At 38.0% G+C, this 20,221-nt stretch overlaps 1 protein-coding gene across 6 annotated transcripts in view; it reads right to left on the bottom strand.

Annotated features, from left to right (window-relative positions):
- MATR3 (matrin 3) overlaps window positions 1-13,340 on the bottom strand; it is a 29,874-nt gene extending 16,534 nt beyond the window's left edge. The window contains exons 1-3 of one of the 6 annotated variants that reach the window (XM_047729763.1): window positions 13,176-13,269; window positions 6,898-6,973; window positions 1,305-2,392 (exon numbers count right to left, since the gene is read on the bottom strand). In XM_047729763.1, the coding sequence (XP_047585719.1) occupies window positions 1,305-2,216 (912 nt within the window). In that variant the 5' untranslated portion in view covers window positions 2,217-2,392; window positions 6,898-6,973; window positions 13,176-13,269. Of the gene's footprint in view, window positions 1-1,304; window positions 2,393-6,897; window positions 6,974-12,944; window positions 13,138-13,175 lie in introns of those variants that run through there. The other 5 variants (XM_047729762.1, XM_047729764.1, XM_047729767.1 and 2 more) reach the window with 5 other exon arrangements.
- Between the last annotated feature and the right edge of the window lie 6,881 nt (window positions 13,341-20,221).

Raw genomic sequence — 20,221 nt, 5'->3', positions numbered from 1 at the left:
AATTACCTGAGGCAAAAATACTGAGAGCCAAACACAGAAAAGGGAGTGGCTGGTAATACTTTTAAATAGAATATTAAAAACAAAATCACTCATGATCTATGATTTAGTTTACTCAAAAAATCAAGGCACTAAAAATTGCATTTTAAAGGGAAAAAGATACGAAAAAGAAATGATCCTTCCAGATGTTACTGTAAAGAAAAAATCCTGAATAGTAATCATCAAATCCAATTTCATGGCAGCAACATGTTAAGTAGAATAACTGTACAGCACATCAGGAAATATGGACGGTCAGAGATCATAACCAAGCTATTAGAGTGCTATTTATGTTGACTTTTAAGTCAACTGCACTGTATATCAAAAAAAATTCAGTGAGAATAAGTAACATTGAAAATGTTGGAAGAGAAAGGACAACGTATTTATAAGGGCATTTTGAAAAAGCTCCCATTTTGCTAGATGTGATAATTAAAGCAAAGGAGAATTAGAGATATATATATATATATATATATATATAAAATTTTTTTTCCCTTTTGCTCAAATAACTATACCAGAAGTCTAAGCCTAGTCAGAAAAAGAATATGCTTATGAGGAACATAGAGCAGGATACTGCAGTAGTTGATTTTTCCAAGTCTCTAAAGGGACAGATGCAATATGGGATAATAAAAAGTGAGTTTTGAAGTATGTTTAAGAAAGTTGTGGAAAAGGAGAAAAAAAATGATGAAAAATTTCAGTCATAGTATGAGAGTTTGTGTCAAAGGGAAATTAAAAAAGAAGAATGAACTAATCTAAAATATGAAACATACTGAAACAAACACCAGGGCTCTACATTAACTCTTTCCCTGTAGCCACAGATAAGGAAAAAAAGAGAATTGTTCAAGAATACATCTTTACTACATACAAATCAGCAATCAAGACAGATGGAGAGCTGAAATCTAGCATCCTGAATGGCAGAGCACATTGACTGCAAAAAAAAAAAAAAAAATACTTAAAACAATTCAACAAAGCAGACAAAAAAACCTGCTTAAATATATGATTAAGAAGAACATATTGATGCCAAAAACCAACAAGATAATCCCAGTGGATGACAGCTTTGTGGCCAGAAGTAATCTAGGCAGATTGTATTAATGTAAAGCCCTGGTTTAATGCTCAAAAACAATTACCTTCCAAATAAAGTGTTCTCAAAAGCATAAAAATTCTCGATCAACTCAGTGTCACCAGACTACAGAATTAGAGTAAAAGATATAGGTAAATACAGAATAGGCACTACAATGTAAAAGAAATTAGAAGTATCTGTTGCATTAACTCACCTTATTAGAATGAACTGGCAAATCACATATAGAGCACAGATGGGGATAACCCTTCGGTAAGAGTCCATGGAAGTCTTCAATATTGCTACTTGGAGGAGCGCCCCTCTTTTTCTCAAAGAGAGATCTCTCTTGTAAGGGGCCAGGACCACGTCCCATTCTCTCATACTCACTGTCAAATTTATGATAGTTATGCGAGGTCTCACCAAAAAAAGAATCATCCCTACACCTTTCTCCATCTCTTAATCTGTCATCTTCATAATCCATTCTGTCATAATAACCAGATTCTTGAGAACGACTTCCATGGTCATAATCAAGCACTGGGTTGAGACTAGGACCACGATCATCAAAACTATCTCTTCTAAAGTGCCTTTTTTCTTCCCAATCATCCCTAGGTACTCTGTATGGTGGTTCCCGTGTAGCAGATCTGCCATCTCTACCATAACTCAATGTAGGGCCTTCTTCAGTTCTCCTCCTTTTAAGCTGTAGAAGGATTTGGGGCAAATTCTCAGGAGTAATCTTGTCCTCTGGATAACGACTCAGTTCATCTAAGTCTCTAGCAGACAGACCAAAGCTGGCCAAAATGTTACTGGCCTGGTCTGCATCTCCACGGTGTTGAGAAGACAAAGGGAGTGGACCTCTACTTCCAATGTTAAATATAGACTGCAAATTATGGGAAGAAGTACTAGCAGAAGACAGTGCACTATGAGCTCCTTGTTGATTCAATGAAGAACTCATTCCAAGATTCATTAAACTAGCAAGGCGTGCAGTACCCTGGTTCATCCTTCCAAGAGATGCTGGCATACTTAAAGACTGGGTAGCAGCAGCAAGAAGGCCTATTCCTGCTGCAGACAGGTCACGCCCATGACCCTGCGAGTCCCTACCGAGAGATGACTGCTGGAATGACTTGGACATTGTAGAACTATCTCTTGTCTAGTTTATAGACTTAAAAAATTTTTTTTAAAAGAAGGCCAAAAAGAAAGCTCAAGCTAGCAAACTAGGTTAACTTTGCTTCAAAAAATGGTAACGCCAAGAAAAAGGATCAATAAGGACTGTAGAATCTTCTTCAAGCTGAGAACCAGCAGACAACTCTGTAGAAAAATAAGCAATTTTAGTCATAAATCCCTTTAAGTAGATGCTGTTTTTTTTAGAAAAAAAACTTATGCATCATGTTGATTAAAAAAAAACATATAAGATCTCAAACTTACAAGGAACTTATTACATATCTTAAACAGATTCCAGATGTATGCAGAGCCTGCATATAGATATTTAAAAAGTAGTCTTTCATGCCAAAGTTTATTAAAGGGAATTTCATACTGAATTTAAAAACATTTCAATTGAAGGATTAGATGTCTTGAGTACATCAAAATTTCAATAAAAATATAGATGGGTCTCTTCTTTTGGAAGAATAAAAATACACCCTATAGTATGATGTTTAAGTTCCAGGAGAAGACTAAAAACAAACAAAAAATCAAGGTCAGCAAGTCAAAGATGAATCAGTTGTACTCTGCTTTAGAAAATGAGACCTATTATTACTATCAGAAAGAACCAAGTAAAATCACAAGTAAATGAAGCTTAGGAGTCAAGTACCTAGTATAAGATCTAAGACCAAACACAATAGTTGAGACCTTTATGCAGCAAAATCAATTTGAGGTAAAGACAGATGTGAAGAAAAACAAGTGACTTCCTAGTTTAAGGATTTCTGCACAAATTTAAGCCATATGACTAACTGCCTTCTTACGGTCTATCCTGTATCAGGCAGTGCTTATTTCATTTCTAATTTTAAAAAGTAAGGAGAACTAAATATGGTCAATATAGAAATAGGAGAACTCCCAAGAAAAAACCCAGGTACAGGAAGTATAGGTGATTTAAAGAAGTGAAACTCCCCTCTAAGTTAGCATCCATCAAAGCTCAGTTAATACTCTGGGCTATAGAACCTCTAGAGCTCAAAACCGGTAAAAATGAAAATGATATTGTGCTTATACAGATTTCTGTAAACTTTTCACAAGATTAGCCCATTCACTTGGAAATTTTAAATTCTGAACACAATCCCCCAAGATATGTTTCTGGATGAAATTACTTTCATTATCTTCCTTATTGTTTCATCTCAAATTGTTACAGAGGAATTTGCAAAGCATTTACATATGATTCTCATAAAATATCAAATGACATACATAACAAATGTTCTTGATGAAATAATTTTTTATAATCACAACTATATACCAAGGTTAAGTCTAAAGTTGTTTGCTATATAATTTAATTAAGAAGCATTGCTCGGTTAAATTTCATACATTTGATCACCCATTCACCTATGCACTGGTGGTTTATTATTATTAAATTTTATTACATTACAAACTGGGCAATATTCAAGTTACAAGTCTATTATGGGACCAATTCCACCAATGATCGAATAAAGCAAGGAAACACTGGACATACAGTGGTAGAGAAGTATAAAAAAAAGTTGTAGGCAAGACTTAGTTAGATTTTACAAAAAGATGTAACAAAGTTAAAAAGACACAGAAATGCTATCAGAGGTGACTGGAATTACAGAAGATGTTTTTGCACACCAAGAGAGATGAAACTGAGAAAAGATACTAAAGAAACTAGTTCTAGATGAGATATACTATATATAAACTACTAACGCTTTAAGAATAATAAAGACAAGAGTTAAGTGGACTTTTCTGGATGACTTGGTATGTCTCACAGAAAATGCCATACAGAATGGCAGCTGAAATACTGTGCAAACATTAGGAGGACCCTCTAAATTTCCAGGTATACTTTATTTTAAAAGATCAAAACGTTTTAGAGGGTTCTAAAACCAGCATGTCGAAGTAACCATATTACTGTTAATGGCAATTTTGCCCTTCATGGTACAGACAAAGCTGTGTAATACAGAAAAGCCAGTTGTTTTTCTTCTTTTAAGGATTATTCCTTTCCCTTAGGGAAATTATATAATAGTATTATGACTATGTAAAAAATTTTAATTGATCATACTTTAAGGCAGTGACTGTTGGATTACAGAGATCTTAATTACTTTTCTTTGTAGCACATATGAAAGGGTGGATCTGTAAAAGGAAAGGTTAAGAGAAGATAAAAGATAACCTTAAGACAAAACAGAAAATGGATGTCAGAAAAACTCAGAAAAAGAGCAAGACAAACGACAATGTAAATCCCATGACAACTTGTAATCTCGTAAGACTAACCATTATGTTTTTAAGACTCACAGTTTCAATTTAAATGCAGCCCCATACAAGGACACGAGAACATTATTACTGAAAAGTGACGTAAGTCAGACTTTTGACCCGAGCACAAATAATCAAAGTCTTAATTTCTTCATTAAAACAAAGAAATTGAGAGAAATTGGGGGCCTGGGTGGCTCAGTGAAGGTTAAATGACTGCCCTGAGCTCAGCTCATGATCCCAGGGTCCTGGGATTGAGTCCACATCAGGCTCCTTGCTCATCGACAGGGAGTCTGCTTCTCCCTCTCCCTCTGCCCCTCCCCCTCCTCATTCTCTCTCTCCTTCCCTCTCTCCAATAAAATCTTAAATATTAAAAAAAAAAAAAAAAAAAAAAAAAGGAAATTGAGAGAAATCAGACATGCCAGCATTGTTCAAAGAGCACTTAGGAAAATAGTTCCTTTAGTATCTTGGGTCAGTGATTAAAAAAAAAAAAAAATGACAAGCCATTTTAAAAGGCTCATTTAAGCAAGACCTACTGCCTATATTAAGGCTAGCACAACACTGAGGTGCTTACTAAATTACTTTTTAAAAGAGAGTGGCTTATTGTACTGTTTTCCCCCGTATTATAAAATTGCCTTCCCACAGTACCCTATACTACAGGTTAAGAAAGTTCAAAAGTAGTTCCTCTGAAATAACTAATCTAGAATGTAATTAAAAATCCAATTTACCCATTAAAATCTTAATGCCCATCAATGCAAAAAAAAACCCCTTTCACACACACACACACACACACACACACACACACACACACAAAGCAGTACCTTCACCCTAAAAACACGAGACAATTCTAAATAACTAACCCAAGACAATTCTAAATAACTAACCTGGAGCTTAAACCTAGTTCATGACATAAGTGCAAATGACACTAAAAATGTTAACTTCACGGTCAACATCTGAATAACTGTATGTATGGTTAATAATTAAGTTTCACTTAGTAACATTCAATTCTTCCCATTCCATCAATAGCTTTATTGGATTTACTTTCTTCAGTTAAAAGAAGTGGAATACTAAAATACTACAGAACACGATTACAGGTTAACATATCCATAAAAGTTCATGGTAAAGAGAAGTAAATGGTCATTCCACATCTAGACTTCCTATATAAAATAACACTTTATTTGTCCCATTATTCATTCTTCCAGAGGATTATTTAGCAGGATTACCAAAATGAGCTTAAGAGGACTTTAGTTCTCTAAAACATTATAGAAAAAAAATTCACCTTTTAAATTCAGAATTTTAAAATGTTACGTCTTAAAGTTATCTACTACTACACTGAACTCTAGTTATGTTCTCAATTATGTGAAATAACTGCATCGTACAAACAACTATTTTTAATACATGTATAATCATAAAAGCTTGTAGAGATGCTTAGGAAAAGTTTCTTTATGTTGACATGATTTTAACCCTTTAATCTTACAAAAACTTAAAAGCAAGAGCTAGAAAACTGTAGCTTCTTATAGTATTTTTCTCTTTCTGAAATAAAAACCCAGGAAGGTGTTAAGAATTTTCAGATTTCCCAAATGTTCTATGAAAGCCAAACACCCTTGTGATGTGTTAAATTATTCATGTGAAAATTTGCCAAATATGTTTAAGGTAGCAATCAACATACCAATATAGCAAAAAAAAAATTCCAATCATGTCACCAATAGCACAGAAAGTTCACTATTAGTAATTTCAAAGAAGCATCATTTCGGAAGGTAGATGCTTAATTTTTGTCTTCAGTCACACAAAAGCAAAGATTGCTATGGTCAGAAGCACCTGATTCATTTCCAACTATAGTAAAGGGTAGGTTAATTATTCCTTAAAGTTTCACACTTTTAATTAATTTTATAATGGTCTCACAATTCACCAACATAGTTTCCAGCTTAAAGTTAGTAAATTTTTATTTTAATGTTAGTTTACGTCACTATCTTTTCTTAATAGATTTTCCAACTTGTATCTCGTCTTAAGGGTTTCATTTTTAAAAATGGATTTCCTATCTGAGCAATCTATCTTTTTTTAATCTATCTTTTATATAGCGAGCTTAAACTGTTTTTTTTTGGGTGCTTTTTTTTGGGGGGAGAGCGTAAACCACTTTAAAACCTTGTACTTTAATCTGTGGCTCTTCATTTTAGTATGGCATACCTTTGAGTGACAGAAAAGGTTTTTTCATGATAAAATGAACTACTAATAGTTCATAAACCTCTTAGGAAATAAAGTCCCAGCTCTATTCATTTCAGTTTTGTGTAAAGCAATATGCACTCCATCAAGCAACAGGGGAAACAAAACACTAAAATGTAGTGCTGAGAAAGCTGAAAAACCAGTGTAAGTTTTTAAAAAGTCCTTTAGGATTATCATTCTTAATCCATTTTACAGACCTGGATTCAACTTCTAGCCCACTTCTTGATCCTTAGGCTAATGATATTAGTGTTTGTTGAAAAGTGCCTTCAGCTGCTAAAACAGAAAACATGTTAATCAGAAGGGATTCCTATTCAGGCTCGAGTAAAAATTTTCTTCTTCCTACACATACAGCAACTTTCAATTAGATATTAAAAATTTTTGGATTAAAGCAATACAGGATAGAAAGTTAATCCATTTACCAGACATTTGTGACTCCATCTGATTTTGATACCAGCTTGTCTTACTTTCCTCTCTACCTAGATTTAGTGAGCTTTCCTCAAGGTGCTATTTTGCATCCTTAAGACATTTCCACTTCCTTTTCAACTCTCAGTTTCCAAACATTTGTACAGCTCTTTCATTTGGTATATATGGAGATTTTTACCAAATACCTTGATATGAATGCTAGTTCTACTACAAAATAACTGACTGAGAAAATCACTTAACATTTGTTTTTTCATTTGTAAAATGGGAAAGAAAATATCCATTTCATAAGGCTGTAAACATTTAATAAATCAGTTCACATAGAACACTTAGAATGGTTACTGACACATGGTCAGGACTGTAGTAATCATCTACTTTTACATGGATGACCGTAACAACCAATGAGAAAAACCTTAGTTGCAAAAGGACTGACCCAGAGACATATATTTCACTTGCACTGTACTCCCCATTTCATATGTCAACTTTAGTGTCTCATTCATTTCTATTTGAGGCTGGAATTCATATTTGAATTTTGCTACTGAACCACAAGTAAGCTTTAAGATACCAGATTTAAAGGCTGGCAGTAACTTAGATAACACTGAGGAAAAGAAGCAGAGGCGAAGGGATCTGAACAAATTAAACCTCTTCCTTTGTTTTCCATTACCAATCTACCTTTAAATTATATCTTCTCATCCTTCAAAGTCCTTACCTCCCTGCCATAATCTTACTGCCTTTCAGCTGGCCTCTTTACATCCATGTTTACAGCTTCCAATACAAACCTCCTAAAACATCACTATTTTATATACACCCCTGCTAAAAAACACATTACTCCCTAACTACTTAGCACATGAAAAGCACATCATGGTTCTAATGCCTTTCACGTTCTAGTTGCATCTTACGTCTCGAAATATATTTTCCACCATAAGCCAACACCTTATGCAAAAGACTTTAGAAGCAGTTATAGATCTGCTCAGTACTTACATAAATATATTTGCTGGACTATCTCCCCTTCTTCATTTTATACTAGTAATTCTCTTAAGGCCCAGCACTGCACCCCACTTTATATACAAACCACAGTGTATACAAACACCCAAGTTTAGTAAGGGAATGTTAACAACATCTTAGATACCTTCTACCTACCAATTTCCAATGCCATCATCTTCCCTTTCTGCAGTCCCGTATTTTTAAGTTTTATCACTTAATAGATACATCCTAAAGAATGTGTTTATTCTGCATTTATGACTTTTATGCACAAATTAACTTCTAATATGTACAGACTGTTTTTATCTACTTGTAAAAAACTGACTTATACATGAATTAAACCTCCATGTCACTGCAATACACACAACCACATGGCACATACACTATTTATTCTGCATATGATGAACATTCAGGCTGTTTCCAGTTTCCGGCCATTACCAAGAATGTTGGTATGAATACTTCTTTAACCCACTCAGCCACCCAGGCGCCCCGGTATGAATATTTCTTGGTGTCTCCTGAAGTTTCAGCTTTAACCTCCCTCCTCTGTAGTGCTTTTCCAGAACTATATAGCCCATACAAGGATACTCAGTTAAGCATTGTATCCTGCTGTTCCACATTTTCTTACATCAAGAATTTTAAAGTACACATGCTTGTAATTCCTTGATACTACTTTTCCTTTCTCAAACAATTTTAAATATTCACATATGGAATAGGTTCTTATAAAAGTTACCGTACCAAAGGTAGATATTTAATATCCTAGTAATTTCTACAAAGGGGAAAAAAAAACATACAAATCATCTTGAAAGATCAGAAAGTTATCTTCATTAGCAACCAATGATACTGCAAATCAAAGATCCTATTTAAACTCTAGTATCAACTGAGTACTTTCCATACTAGCTGCATTTACTGCTGCTCAGAAAGACATCTACCATAGGTATCACGCTTTGCTCTCATTCAGCAGCAGTAGCTGGGATGAGTTACCTCACCCTCCCTTCATTCACCTTTTTTATTTTCCTACTAACTTGTTTGTATTTTAAGATAGGCACCAACATCCACAAGCTACTGGGACTGCCAATCAAAGAGAAATGTCAGATCTGCTGTTTTAAAAACTTCCCAGAAAAAAGCAAACTTTTTATCAACTAACCTTTAACTTTGGAAAAGCTTTTTAAACTAAACCAAAAAATTTTATTAAATTTTTAAAAATTTAACCTTAAAATTTCATTGCTACTTCATGCAAATCATGTTTAATTGCAAAGTCTTGAGCCTTATAAATGCAGAGAACATTAAAGTTTGATACACAGCTGGAAATTATATGGAAGTGCATCATATCAAAGGAACTCCATCTACTCAGACCTGCCACATTAATTATATTTGTCAGGCAAGATAACATAGCACTTTATCATGTATCTCCTACTGTACTACAAGTTTGTACTTAACCTTATGATAGACACAGGCTGCAATAACTCAAAAGCTAAACTAGCAAACTTTAAAAACCACTTACAGGGGCGCCTGGGTGGCTCAGTGGGTTAAAGCCTCTGCCTTCGGCTCAGGTCATGAACCCAGGGTCCTGGGATAGAGCTCCCCATCAGGCTCCCTGCTCAGCAGTGAGCCTGCTTCCCGCCGCGCCCCCCCCCCCCCGCCCCGCCTACTTGTGATCTCTGTCAAATAAATAAATAAAATCTTAAAAAACAAAAACAAAACAAAAAAACAAAAAGAAAAAACAAAAACCACTTACGAATATCTTTTAATGGCTACATATATATAATTCTCTCAAACCATTCCCTTTCCTCTCTGCTCCAGTTTTAACTATCCAGTAAAATTTTGTATACATAAACTTTTTTTAAAAATCAATAATTTCAGAGCTCTCAATCCCAATGATCCAATGAAAAGGCCCAATACAGAGCTATATTATGAATTACAGAGCTTCATGTCCTTGGACACTGTTATCCTTGGAATAAACACACATAATTGTGAAACTACAATGTCTACGACCCTTCCACCCCACCCTCAAAGAACTCAGTATTGTCCAACCGAAAGTCAAGTCCACTCAGAACCTGTTGCCACCAAGTGTGGGGCAGTTTTAATGTAACTCTAAGTAAAAAAATATATATATATCTTAAAAACAAAGTATGTATTTTTAAAAAAGTACCTTTAACTAAATGTGCTATGAATAACACTTTAATAAACCATTACCACATTCCTTGTTTTTGACCATTGTTAAAATAGTTTAAAAGCTGCACTTCACATTGTAACTTAATTACCATCAGTCCCCATAATGGTAAATTAAATATTCTTACATAAGGATGCCTTAGGATTCCTCCATTTGTCTACATGTAATAACCAGGGTATCTTACATAATAAACACTACTTTCTGTCACTTCTGAATACTCTGCACTTTAGATTTAAAGAAACTAGCTCACTTCTATCCCAATTTCTCTCAAAAATACACGAGGTCCTAAAGAAACAAGACATGAGATACTGGTTTTTTAAGCAATCTAGCATGTATAAAAATGTCTCATCACTCTCCCCCTACAAAGATAAATGCAATTTCTTGAGGAAATGTCAGAAAAACACAAGGAAAGAAATATAATATCACCCATAATGCCAATGCCAACATCCAGAGCTAACAATTTTTGGTACATCTCTATTTTTATGCTTATTCACAAGTTCCTTTAAAAACCAACAAAAAAGGAATTGAATTTGGGATCACCAGAGTTTTATTATTTTTTTTCCAAGTAATACTATTCCATTATTTTCCCATCATTACTCTCCTCTTAAAACATTGCTTTAAAAAGCTACACAGATTTCTATCAGATGGCCACACTATTATTAGCACATCTGTAAGTGTTAAATCTTTCAGATTTTTAGCAAGCTTGGTAACTGAGATTACATTTTTGTACACAAATCTTTTGTACACTGTTCCCTTAGGATAAATTCCTTTAAGTATATTCCTTCCATTTTTAAACCTATTTATTATAACATGAGTCTGAATCAAGTACCCAAACAACACACAAATGTTATAGAACACACCCGCAGCACAGCCGTTTATATTGCCACCACCTCCTTGGGCTTTAATCTTTTCTTCTATGAAACTAGGGATTTGAATTACATTTTCTGAAGTCATGCAAGACAATTTACTTGCTTTCCTCATGCCAGTATTTGTTTACCTATCATTAACTCATCTGTAATATTATTTAGCATTTACAATACCCTGAGCATTAATGAATATAATAAGTTTAAAGACTCCTTTAACATGCATAGTGATCAAATCAAGAGTGGTTAAATCCTTTCGAATTAGTTCAAAATGTTATGTAAAGTCAACTACACTTAACAATATCTGAGAAGGGAGTTGTGCAAAAACTTCCTTTCTGGGTAAAATGTACGTTAATGTTATAACCATATAAATATTAAGTGCAAGGGGAAAAAATTGTAAACTTAAAGCACTTCACCACAAACATCTCCTGGCTAAAGATCTTTTTTCCCAGTCTTACATAACAAACCAGAACAATCCTCATTTAGTACTTAAATTGTGTTCAATTTCAAGTTTGCAAAAACATTCCGGGTAAGTGCAAAAGGCATACAAAGCGTTTTTGCAACAAAAATCATTGTCCACCTTCCATTTCTAAAACATTACTGCTGAAAAATTATGACGACAGACTGCGCAGACGACTGAGCCACTGAGTTTTCAAAAGGAAATTCTCAACCTTTATGAAAATAGCCTAAAGCAGAATTTTTGCCCGCCGAGTACAACTGTTTAAATTTATCTGGGAGAAAACTGTTTTATCGACTACTCCAAAATCTTAAACCAAGCTCTATTCAACAGAACGTAGCATCAAGACAACAATCTCATGACTAAGAGCTGAGAAATAAACGACTCTCGCTTTATTCCAGCGCGCTTGAAAGACTAGAAATTTCGGAATTGCCATAAGCATTCTAGAAATATCTGTCTGGAAAACTGTAACTGATCCAATAGGAATATTCCACAGTATAAGGCCACAGAGCAGGAAAAACATCTAGGAGAATTCTTCCACGGCAAACGAGAAAAGTCCCTGTAAAACACCGAACATGGCACAAGGCTAGCAATGAAAAGAACAACGATGCACCGGCTACACCACGGTACTCCAAAGCCTTTGTCTGGAAACCGGAAGGTCCCACAACACACGATCCTCTTTAGAGGAACGCAGACTGATAATATCTCAATAAAGAGAAAAGGAAGAGGAGGGGACTCTCTAAGCAAGTCTCTTGGCTCGCAGCCTACTGCAGAAGGCTTTCTCCACGACGCAATACGAAAAACAAGCGTTAACGTTTCATTTTTCGGCCATTTTTACGCGATGGGGGTGGGGAGGAATTGTTTCTGAGGTCCAGCTAAAATCCCGCGCGGATGTGTGTGGGCGGGGGACAGGAGAGTCTTAGGGGGCGCTATGAAGCTATGGGCCAAAAGCAGAGCGAAGGCCGTGACACCAAGAGAAGAAAGAAACGCTGCTCAAACGGCTAAGCTTTTCAAAGTCTGCGAAATCCTCCATTTTGCGGCACGTTTTAAAGGGGCAAAGGGGGGGGGGAGCAAACACCTATCTGGGGCTGGCGCTATTCCAAGACTTCGCTGCTTAACTATTCTCCCCAAACGGCAGGCCCCCTATGGACAGCCAGTCCCTCAGGCCTCGAGCGCTCCTCCCTTCGCCTCAGAGCTCCAGCCCGCGTGTAACGGGCTCGTCGTCCCGCCTCCGCCCACAGCAAGCCCAAGACGCGGGAAGTTCGGCCGATCAGCTGCCCTCGGCGCCCCCCGACTCTCCCGCCGCACCCCCGGCCCTTGGCTGGCCGCGTGTCTCCCTCCGGGACCGCTCACCTCCGCCGCCCGAGGAGGCTGGTTGCGCCGCCACTGCGCTCCTAACATGGCGGCCGCCGATCAGGCGGCTCACATACGCAGCGAGGAGGGAGGCAGAGCGGGCGAGCGGGAGCGAGCAAGAAAGGCGCGCCGCCGGCTCCCCGCGGCCCCTGTCGCCGTCGCTGCCTCCTCCCGGCGGACGCGGAGAGCCCCCGGCCACCCCACCCCGATTCTTACCCGCTTCACGCCTACCTTAAGGAAAGGGAGAGGGAAAAGGAGAGGTACCTCTCTCCCAGCGAGCGGGACGCGGAGGCTCCCACAATCCCCCGCAGCAACGGCGCTGGTAAGAGGTGGCAGCAGCGGCTGCAGCCCAAGAACAAACCGCTCTCGCGAGAGAGTACACCCACCCCCCCCACCCCCTCGCGGGTCCTGTTTCTGCGCGCGCCAGGCCCCTCCCCCTACTCAGGGCGCGCACACCACCGCGCCTTCGACGGCGATCGTTGTTCTCTAACCCTGGAGCCCGCCTGTGGCGGGAAATGCATAGGGAGCTACAGTTGATGAGTTCGAGTCCCATCCCCTAAAAAGATTTTCCCGAACCCTTAAACTTCATGGTGCAAAACTTAAATAGGGTATGCTTTAGAAGGGAGTCGCGGGACTCAGTGCTTAGATCTGATTTCTTCTCTGATTATTCTCTCAGTATTTGCCGAGTGATAGCAAGGGCCAGACGCCGGAACCCATACCATTTCGGCTGGTTTTTAATCTCAGTAATTCCGTGGAGAGTCATAGAGCCAGAAGACAGAGAACCCAGCCCATTCAAATAAAGACCACCGCGCCACTTTGAATTTGAATGAATGTAAAACGCCCGAGACTGATAGAGGTTCCCAAAATGCACATGTGAAAATCCCAAGGCCGACTTTGAGATACTGCCTTAAGTAAATAAGTGAATACAAATACTACTAACACTCAAATATTTAAAATCTTTACTATGCTGAATCAGATTCGCATCTTTGAAAAATCGTTCAGGGTCCTCTGTGAAGATAGTGGAGAGGGCAAAGATGGAGAATACCACAGACCAATAGAAAATTGAAGAGATCTTCTAGTTCAGAACTCAGCTCTTGTTCATTTCACTACTGAAGATGAGGAAGGGGAGGGTCATGGATGAATGACAACTCCATGGTTAGCAGTGCTGTTAAGTGGCACTGGCAGAGTACCAGGAGACTATAAGGCAAGATGTTTGGCATCAGTTTTAAAGTAAGGAGTGGTATTTATGGGTCTTGAGCTCAGGGGGAAAAGATGTGGGTTAGTGGCACATTTGAGTTAATGACATAAATGAAGCGATGGGATTTGGAAGTTAAGCTAGAGACAGTACAGTGAAAAGAGGTATTAGGACCTTGAGAAGCAAATCAGGTAGAGCTGAATGGCAAAGGAGAGCAAATGAATACAGAGGTAGCGGGGGGGGGGGGGGAGCAAAAAGTTTTGGGAAGAGCAGGGAGGCACACAAATTGTACTGCCTTGGGAGCCAAAATAGAGGTCAAAATGATCAACAGGGTCAGATGCTATCAAAAGCGAAGACTAGGACTAAAAACATCTACAAAAGATTTAGCAACACGGACACGGATGTCATCCTTATTATGGACTTGCTCCAGTAAAGTGGGAGAGGAAGTCAGACTGGAGGTGTATCGAAACAGGAGGATGGAAACTACTCAATGCAGGAAAGGTTTGGCTATTAAGACTGGAGAAAGCAGGGTTGAGTTTTCCAATTTGCTAAAAGAGTTTTGTGGGTTAAAAAAAAAAAAAGTCTACTTTATTTTACAGAGAGCACAAGCAGGAGGAGCAGAGGGAGAGAATTGCAAGTGGACTCCACACTGGGCAGAGCCCAAGGCAAGGCTCTGTCCCAGGACCCCAAGATCATGACCTGAGTCCCACGATCAATTGCCTGTGCCACCCAGGTGCCCCTTACTACGGGAGTTTTGAGCACAATGAAAATGTTGGTAGGAAGAGTATTTTAGTAAAGTATTGGTTGAAGAAAGACAAGTTAGAGGGATGATTTGTAACAGACACTGAAATAGGATCCAGAGAAAGGAGACATGCCTTTAACAGGAGGCAGAGAGATGTGGAGTTCTCATTAGGTTGAAGCCTTGGGAATTGAAGGTGACTTCAATTTTGTGATTAAGACGTCATTGAGGGCTAGAGTTGAATAAGGGACAACTTAAAAAAAAAAGATTTTATTTATTCATGAGAGACAGAGAAAAAGGGAGGCAGAGGCAAAAAACAGGCTCCCTATGGAGCAGAGAGCCCAACATGGGACTTGCACCCTGGGATCAGGACCTGAGCTGAAGGTAGATGCTTAATTGACTGAGCCACCCAAGTACCACAAGGGACAATTTTTAAATAGCCATGGTGAAGAGTGGAACTGCAATCCCACATCTGCATTTATGTTGTATAACCATTAAGAACTGAGGCTCCTCCAAATTAAGTGATGTTTAAAGCCTACTGGTTAGCTCTGGAATGAAATTTTGGGGGATCCAAATTCCTCATTGAGTCTTGAGTCGTCCATTCAAAACCATATCTGCCTTCCACTTGCTGAGACTTTTGACTCCAAGTAATCTTGGCTATCTTGGCTAAAACTTCCCTTTATGTTGTTTCCAGCTCTTAGATGAAAGAGGCTCTGCTCCTTATGAAGAAACATGAATGCATTTTAAAACTAAGATATGCACTTACCCATGCTTTTGTATAAGGCTGTAATGCCATCTGGTGATCATACAAAGAAGGAAAGTCAAACTTTATCATTGAGTAACTATTTATTGAGGATCTGCTTAGTGGCTCATCAGCAAAAAGACACATTGGAAACCAAACTTAATACAAGATTTCAGTCATCAAATGCCTATTTCATGAAGGACACAGTACAAGGGTAGGGATTCAATGACCAATTGCCAGCTCTTGATGATCGCAGTCTGATGGCGAATGGACAAGGAGTCTGGCCTCAAGGTGGTTCTGGCCGTGAGCAGAGATGAATCAAGAGCTCTATACTGGTTTGGGTGACTTGGGAGTGGGTGAGTTGTGCACCAGGGATGGTGAAGAATGTGGCTATAAAGCAAGAATTTCTGCTAAGACTTTGGAAGGTCTAAGGGACAGCTTGGTACAGCTATGTTATGTAAGACTTTAAATACCAGGAAAGAGTTTGGATTTGAGCTGATAATGAAGACCTTTTACAGTTTTGCACAGGAGACATATTGAGGACATATATTCTGATACCACACAATCATTAGGCAGCTGAAAATAATGCTTTCTAATTATTATCATAATTGAGGATAAGGTACCATTATTCCTGTTTTATGTAAAAGATTAAGAAGCTTGCAAGAGATGCAGCTAAACAGTGACAAAAGCCAGGATCTGAACCCAGTTCTTTATCAGTCCAAACACAGCTTTTGAGCATTATATGATACTGCCTTCACCAGAGCTGTAGTCTCAGAATCTCTTGACAGTCCACCATCTACTTATTTTTTTAACAGATTTAATGCCCTGAAACCAGGTCATCCCTATAATTGAAGCCATTTAAAAATAGAGAACTGTTAACCAATGGCTCTTTTAGCAGTGGCACGGCAGGGAGGGCAGGCAAGGGGGGTTTAGGAAGGAATTTTTGAGTAGATAATACATGTAATAAAATTCAAAGAACACAAGTTTTCCCCAACTTAAAGGTAACACACTTACCAATCATTTCTTTTGTATTCTAAGGATTTTCTATAAAGAAACACTTTGTATGTATATGTGTATGTGTATGTATATATGTATATGCTTGTGGTTTACTAAAGATGGCCACAAATTCTTTGCTACTCTTCTCATAGTGGAATCAATTTCCACTCTGCCTGCATCTGGAAGGGCCATATAAATGGCTTTGACCAATAGAACGCAGAAGTGACTTTTTTTTTTCACAGAAGAGATAAAATTTTAAGATTTTTTTTCACCCACTTGGAACCCAGTTGCCATGTGAGATACCCAACCACTATGAAGAGGTCACATTGAAAGAAGCAAAGTACTTCAAGTCTATAGCTCCTACTGAATGAAGACTTCCAACAGCCAGAGCTCTAGCCGAGTCCATGTAGAACGCAACCACCCAGCTGAGCCCTATCAACTGGAAGAATTTTAATACTTGTTTGAACCACTAAGTTTTAAGGTGGTTTGTTACATAGTGATACACTAAATGAAGATTTATTTACCTCTTTAATAGTAATTTCTATGCCCAGTGTGGGGCTTGAACTCATGAGCCTGAAACCAAGTTGTGTGCTCTGCTGACAGAGCCAGCCAGGTGCCCTTCCATACAGAAGTTTAAAAATCCAGTCACATAATTCATTCCTTTTAAGTACGCATCATTTTTTTTTTTTAACTTGGAAGGCAAAGGTACTATATTACACAATTAAAGGAAAAACCATGCTTTCTTATTGTACTTTTTAAACATCGTTTGCAGTCTATTTCTGGACTTCCTTTTATCTGTTCAATTCATTGAGTAAGCTATTCGGGTGCCAGTATCAACATTTTACTCTTTTTGTAATGTTTTAACATCTGGTAGGTCTAGTTATCCTCTATGATTCTAATTTCTCACAATATTATGATTATTCTTATTTTTCCATATGAATGTTATAATCATCTTATGTAGTTACAAAATTAATCCTGTTACTTTTATTGGAATTTTTATAAACTTACAGTTTTCTTTTTTTTTTTTTAAAGATTTTATTTATTTGACAGACAGAGATCACAAGTAGGCAGAGAGACAGGCAGAGAGAGAGGAGGAAGCAGGCTCCCCGCTGAGCACAGAGCCCGATGCAGGGCTCGATCCCAGGATCCTGGGATCATGACCTGAGCCGAAGGCAGAGGTTTTAACCCACTGAGCCACCCAGGTGCCCCAAACTTACAGTTTTCTTTAGGAGATTTATCTTTATGTTGAAATTTCTTGGACATGGTATGATTTACCACTGAAGGTCTCATTTGTGTCTGTCAGTATTTTTTTTTTTAAAGATTTTATTTATTTATTTGACAGAGAGAGATCACAAGTAGACGGAGAGGCAGGCAGAGAGAGAGAGAGAGGGAAGCAGGCCTCCCGTGAGCAGAGAGCCCGATGCGGAACTCCATCCCAGGACCCTGAGATCATGACCTGAGCCGAAGGCAGCGGCCCAACCCACTGAGCCACCCAGGCGCCCGTCTGTCAGTATTTTAATGTTTTCTTCATCTGTAACTTCTGTACATCTATCTAATTATTCCTATCTTTATTTTCCTTCCAAGTTATCTTCAAACCTATTATTTTTTACTTCAATGGACCACTTTCAGTTGATACCCATAGATATATTTCCAAGTAAACTTACCATCTATAAGTGATTTTATCTAACTACCTTTGGTAGTTAACTTTGAACAAAGCTTTTTTTTTTTAGATTTTATTTATTTATTGGACAGAGAGAGACACAAGCAGGGCGAGTGGGAGAGGGAGAAGCAGGCTCCTCCCAGGACCCTGGGATCATGACCTGAGCCAAAGGCAGATGCTTAAAAACTGAGCCACCCAGGTGCCCCTCTTTTCTCTTTTTTTAATAGGATCATTTTTAGGGTTTCCTCATTAAGCATCACACAGCCTTTTGGGTAAGACACTTTTAATAGGTTAGGAATGTTGTTCCTCAACAATTTTAACAAATGCTATTTTAGCATGTAGGGAGATTATTCTCGATATATTGTTGAAATAATCTTGGAATAACTTTTCCGTGTTGTATTATTATGTAACAGTTTGTTTATAATATGTATCTATAAAGTCTTTATGCCCTTAATTTAGCAGTTGTACTACTATGCATGTAAAATTAAAATGGGAACCCTACTCTACCCCAACCTTTAAAAAAGTAAATCTTTGGAGCACCTGGTTGGATCATTAGGTTGAGGGTCCGACTCTTCATTCAGGTCATGATCACAGGCTGGTGAGATGGAGTCCAGCATTGGGATCTGCAGGGGCCTGGAGCCTGCTTAAGAGTCACTCTCTCCCGCTTCCCAACATTCTTTCTCTTTAAAAAAAAAAAAAAAAAAAAAGAGGCAAATATTTCAGGAATGTTTTACTGTCTCAGAATTCTTATTCTGACCCTCACTGAACCCATAGTTTAGTAAGGCCAGCACTGAAAAATTTTAGTAAAATGTGACAAACACTATCATAGGGCAAGTCTGGGTGTGGGAATGTGACCCACTGAGGCCTTCCAGAGGAGCATTTTTTAAAAACCTGAGATTCAGAGGTGGTATGACAGGAGGAATGAAGTAGATGGATGCTAAAAGCAAGACTAACGGGTTTGTCTGTATATGTTCTTTGTATGCTAAGAACAAAAGAAAGCCTCCTCACGCTTCAGCACCAGTGGCCAAGATGCTGATAGACTGAAAGAAGGTATTTGGCATTTGGAATGGTTTTAAGAAACTAGAAGAAACTGGCACTTAAGTAGTTCATCGAAGATATTAATCCTTAATCTGAATGAGTTTGATGATTGAAAAAGGCAGCAATTATTCATTAGAATTAGTTGGAAAGACCTGGAGGCACCATACTTAAAAGTTACAAATCAAACACTAGCTTTGGAACTAGATTAAATTAACACCACAGTAGGGGAGCCTGGGTGGCTCAGTGGGTTAAGGCCTCTGCCTTCGGCTCAGGTCATGGTCCCAGGGTCCTGAGATCAAGCCCCACATCGGGCTCTCTGCTCATCAGGGAGCCTGCTTCCTCCTCTCTCTGCCTGCCTCTCTGCCTACTTGTGATCTCTATCAGTCAAATAAATAAATAAAATCTTAAAAAAAAAAATTAACACCACAGTAATTTCCTACCCACTGTGTGACCTTGGGCAAATAAAAGCAGTACCTTGTAGGCCTGTTGAGAGGATTAAGATATGTAGAATGAGTTTACAATTCTTGCACATCATCAACACAGCAGTAAATGTTGTCAGTGTTGCAAAACACCACAGGCCCTGCAGTTATTTACAAGAATATCCTAAAATGACAAAACGCATAGATTCACAGGTTATTTACTTTTATAGAGCCCCAGAGTAAACATGTTAACATTATCCATTTAAGTCTGGTTATAACCTACATTTTAATCTTTCACCTACTTGTCAGCACAATGACCACTAGTTAGAGAAGTTTTTTAGTTGTAATTTACACACAAAGCTGTTTCACAGCTTTTAACTATAAAGACATAGATTACCAAAAAAAGTAACAAAAGGCCACACATATATTTTAGTTAACAGATGTCTCAAATTGGAACAGATCTGCAAATCTATTATTTTCATTCAATA

This window comes from Lutra lutra, chromosome 5 (genome assembly GCF_902655055.1).
Source record: "Lutra lutra chromosome 5, mLutLut1.2, whole genome shotgun sequence".
Lineage (NCBI taxonomy): Eukaryota > Metazoa > Chordata > Mammalia > Carnivora > Mustelidae > Lutra > Lutra lutra.
The sequence above is the reverse complement of the archived record's forward strand: the minus strand, read 5'-3'. Positions and strand labels throughout refer to the sequence as shown.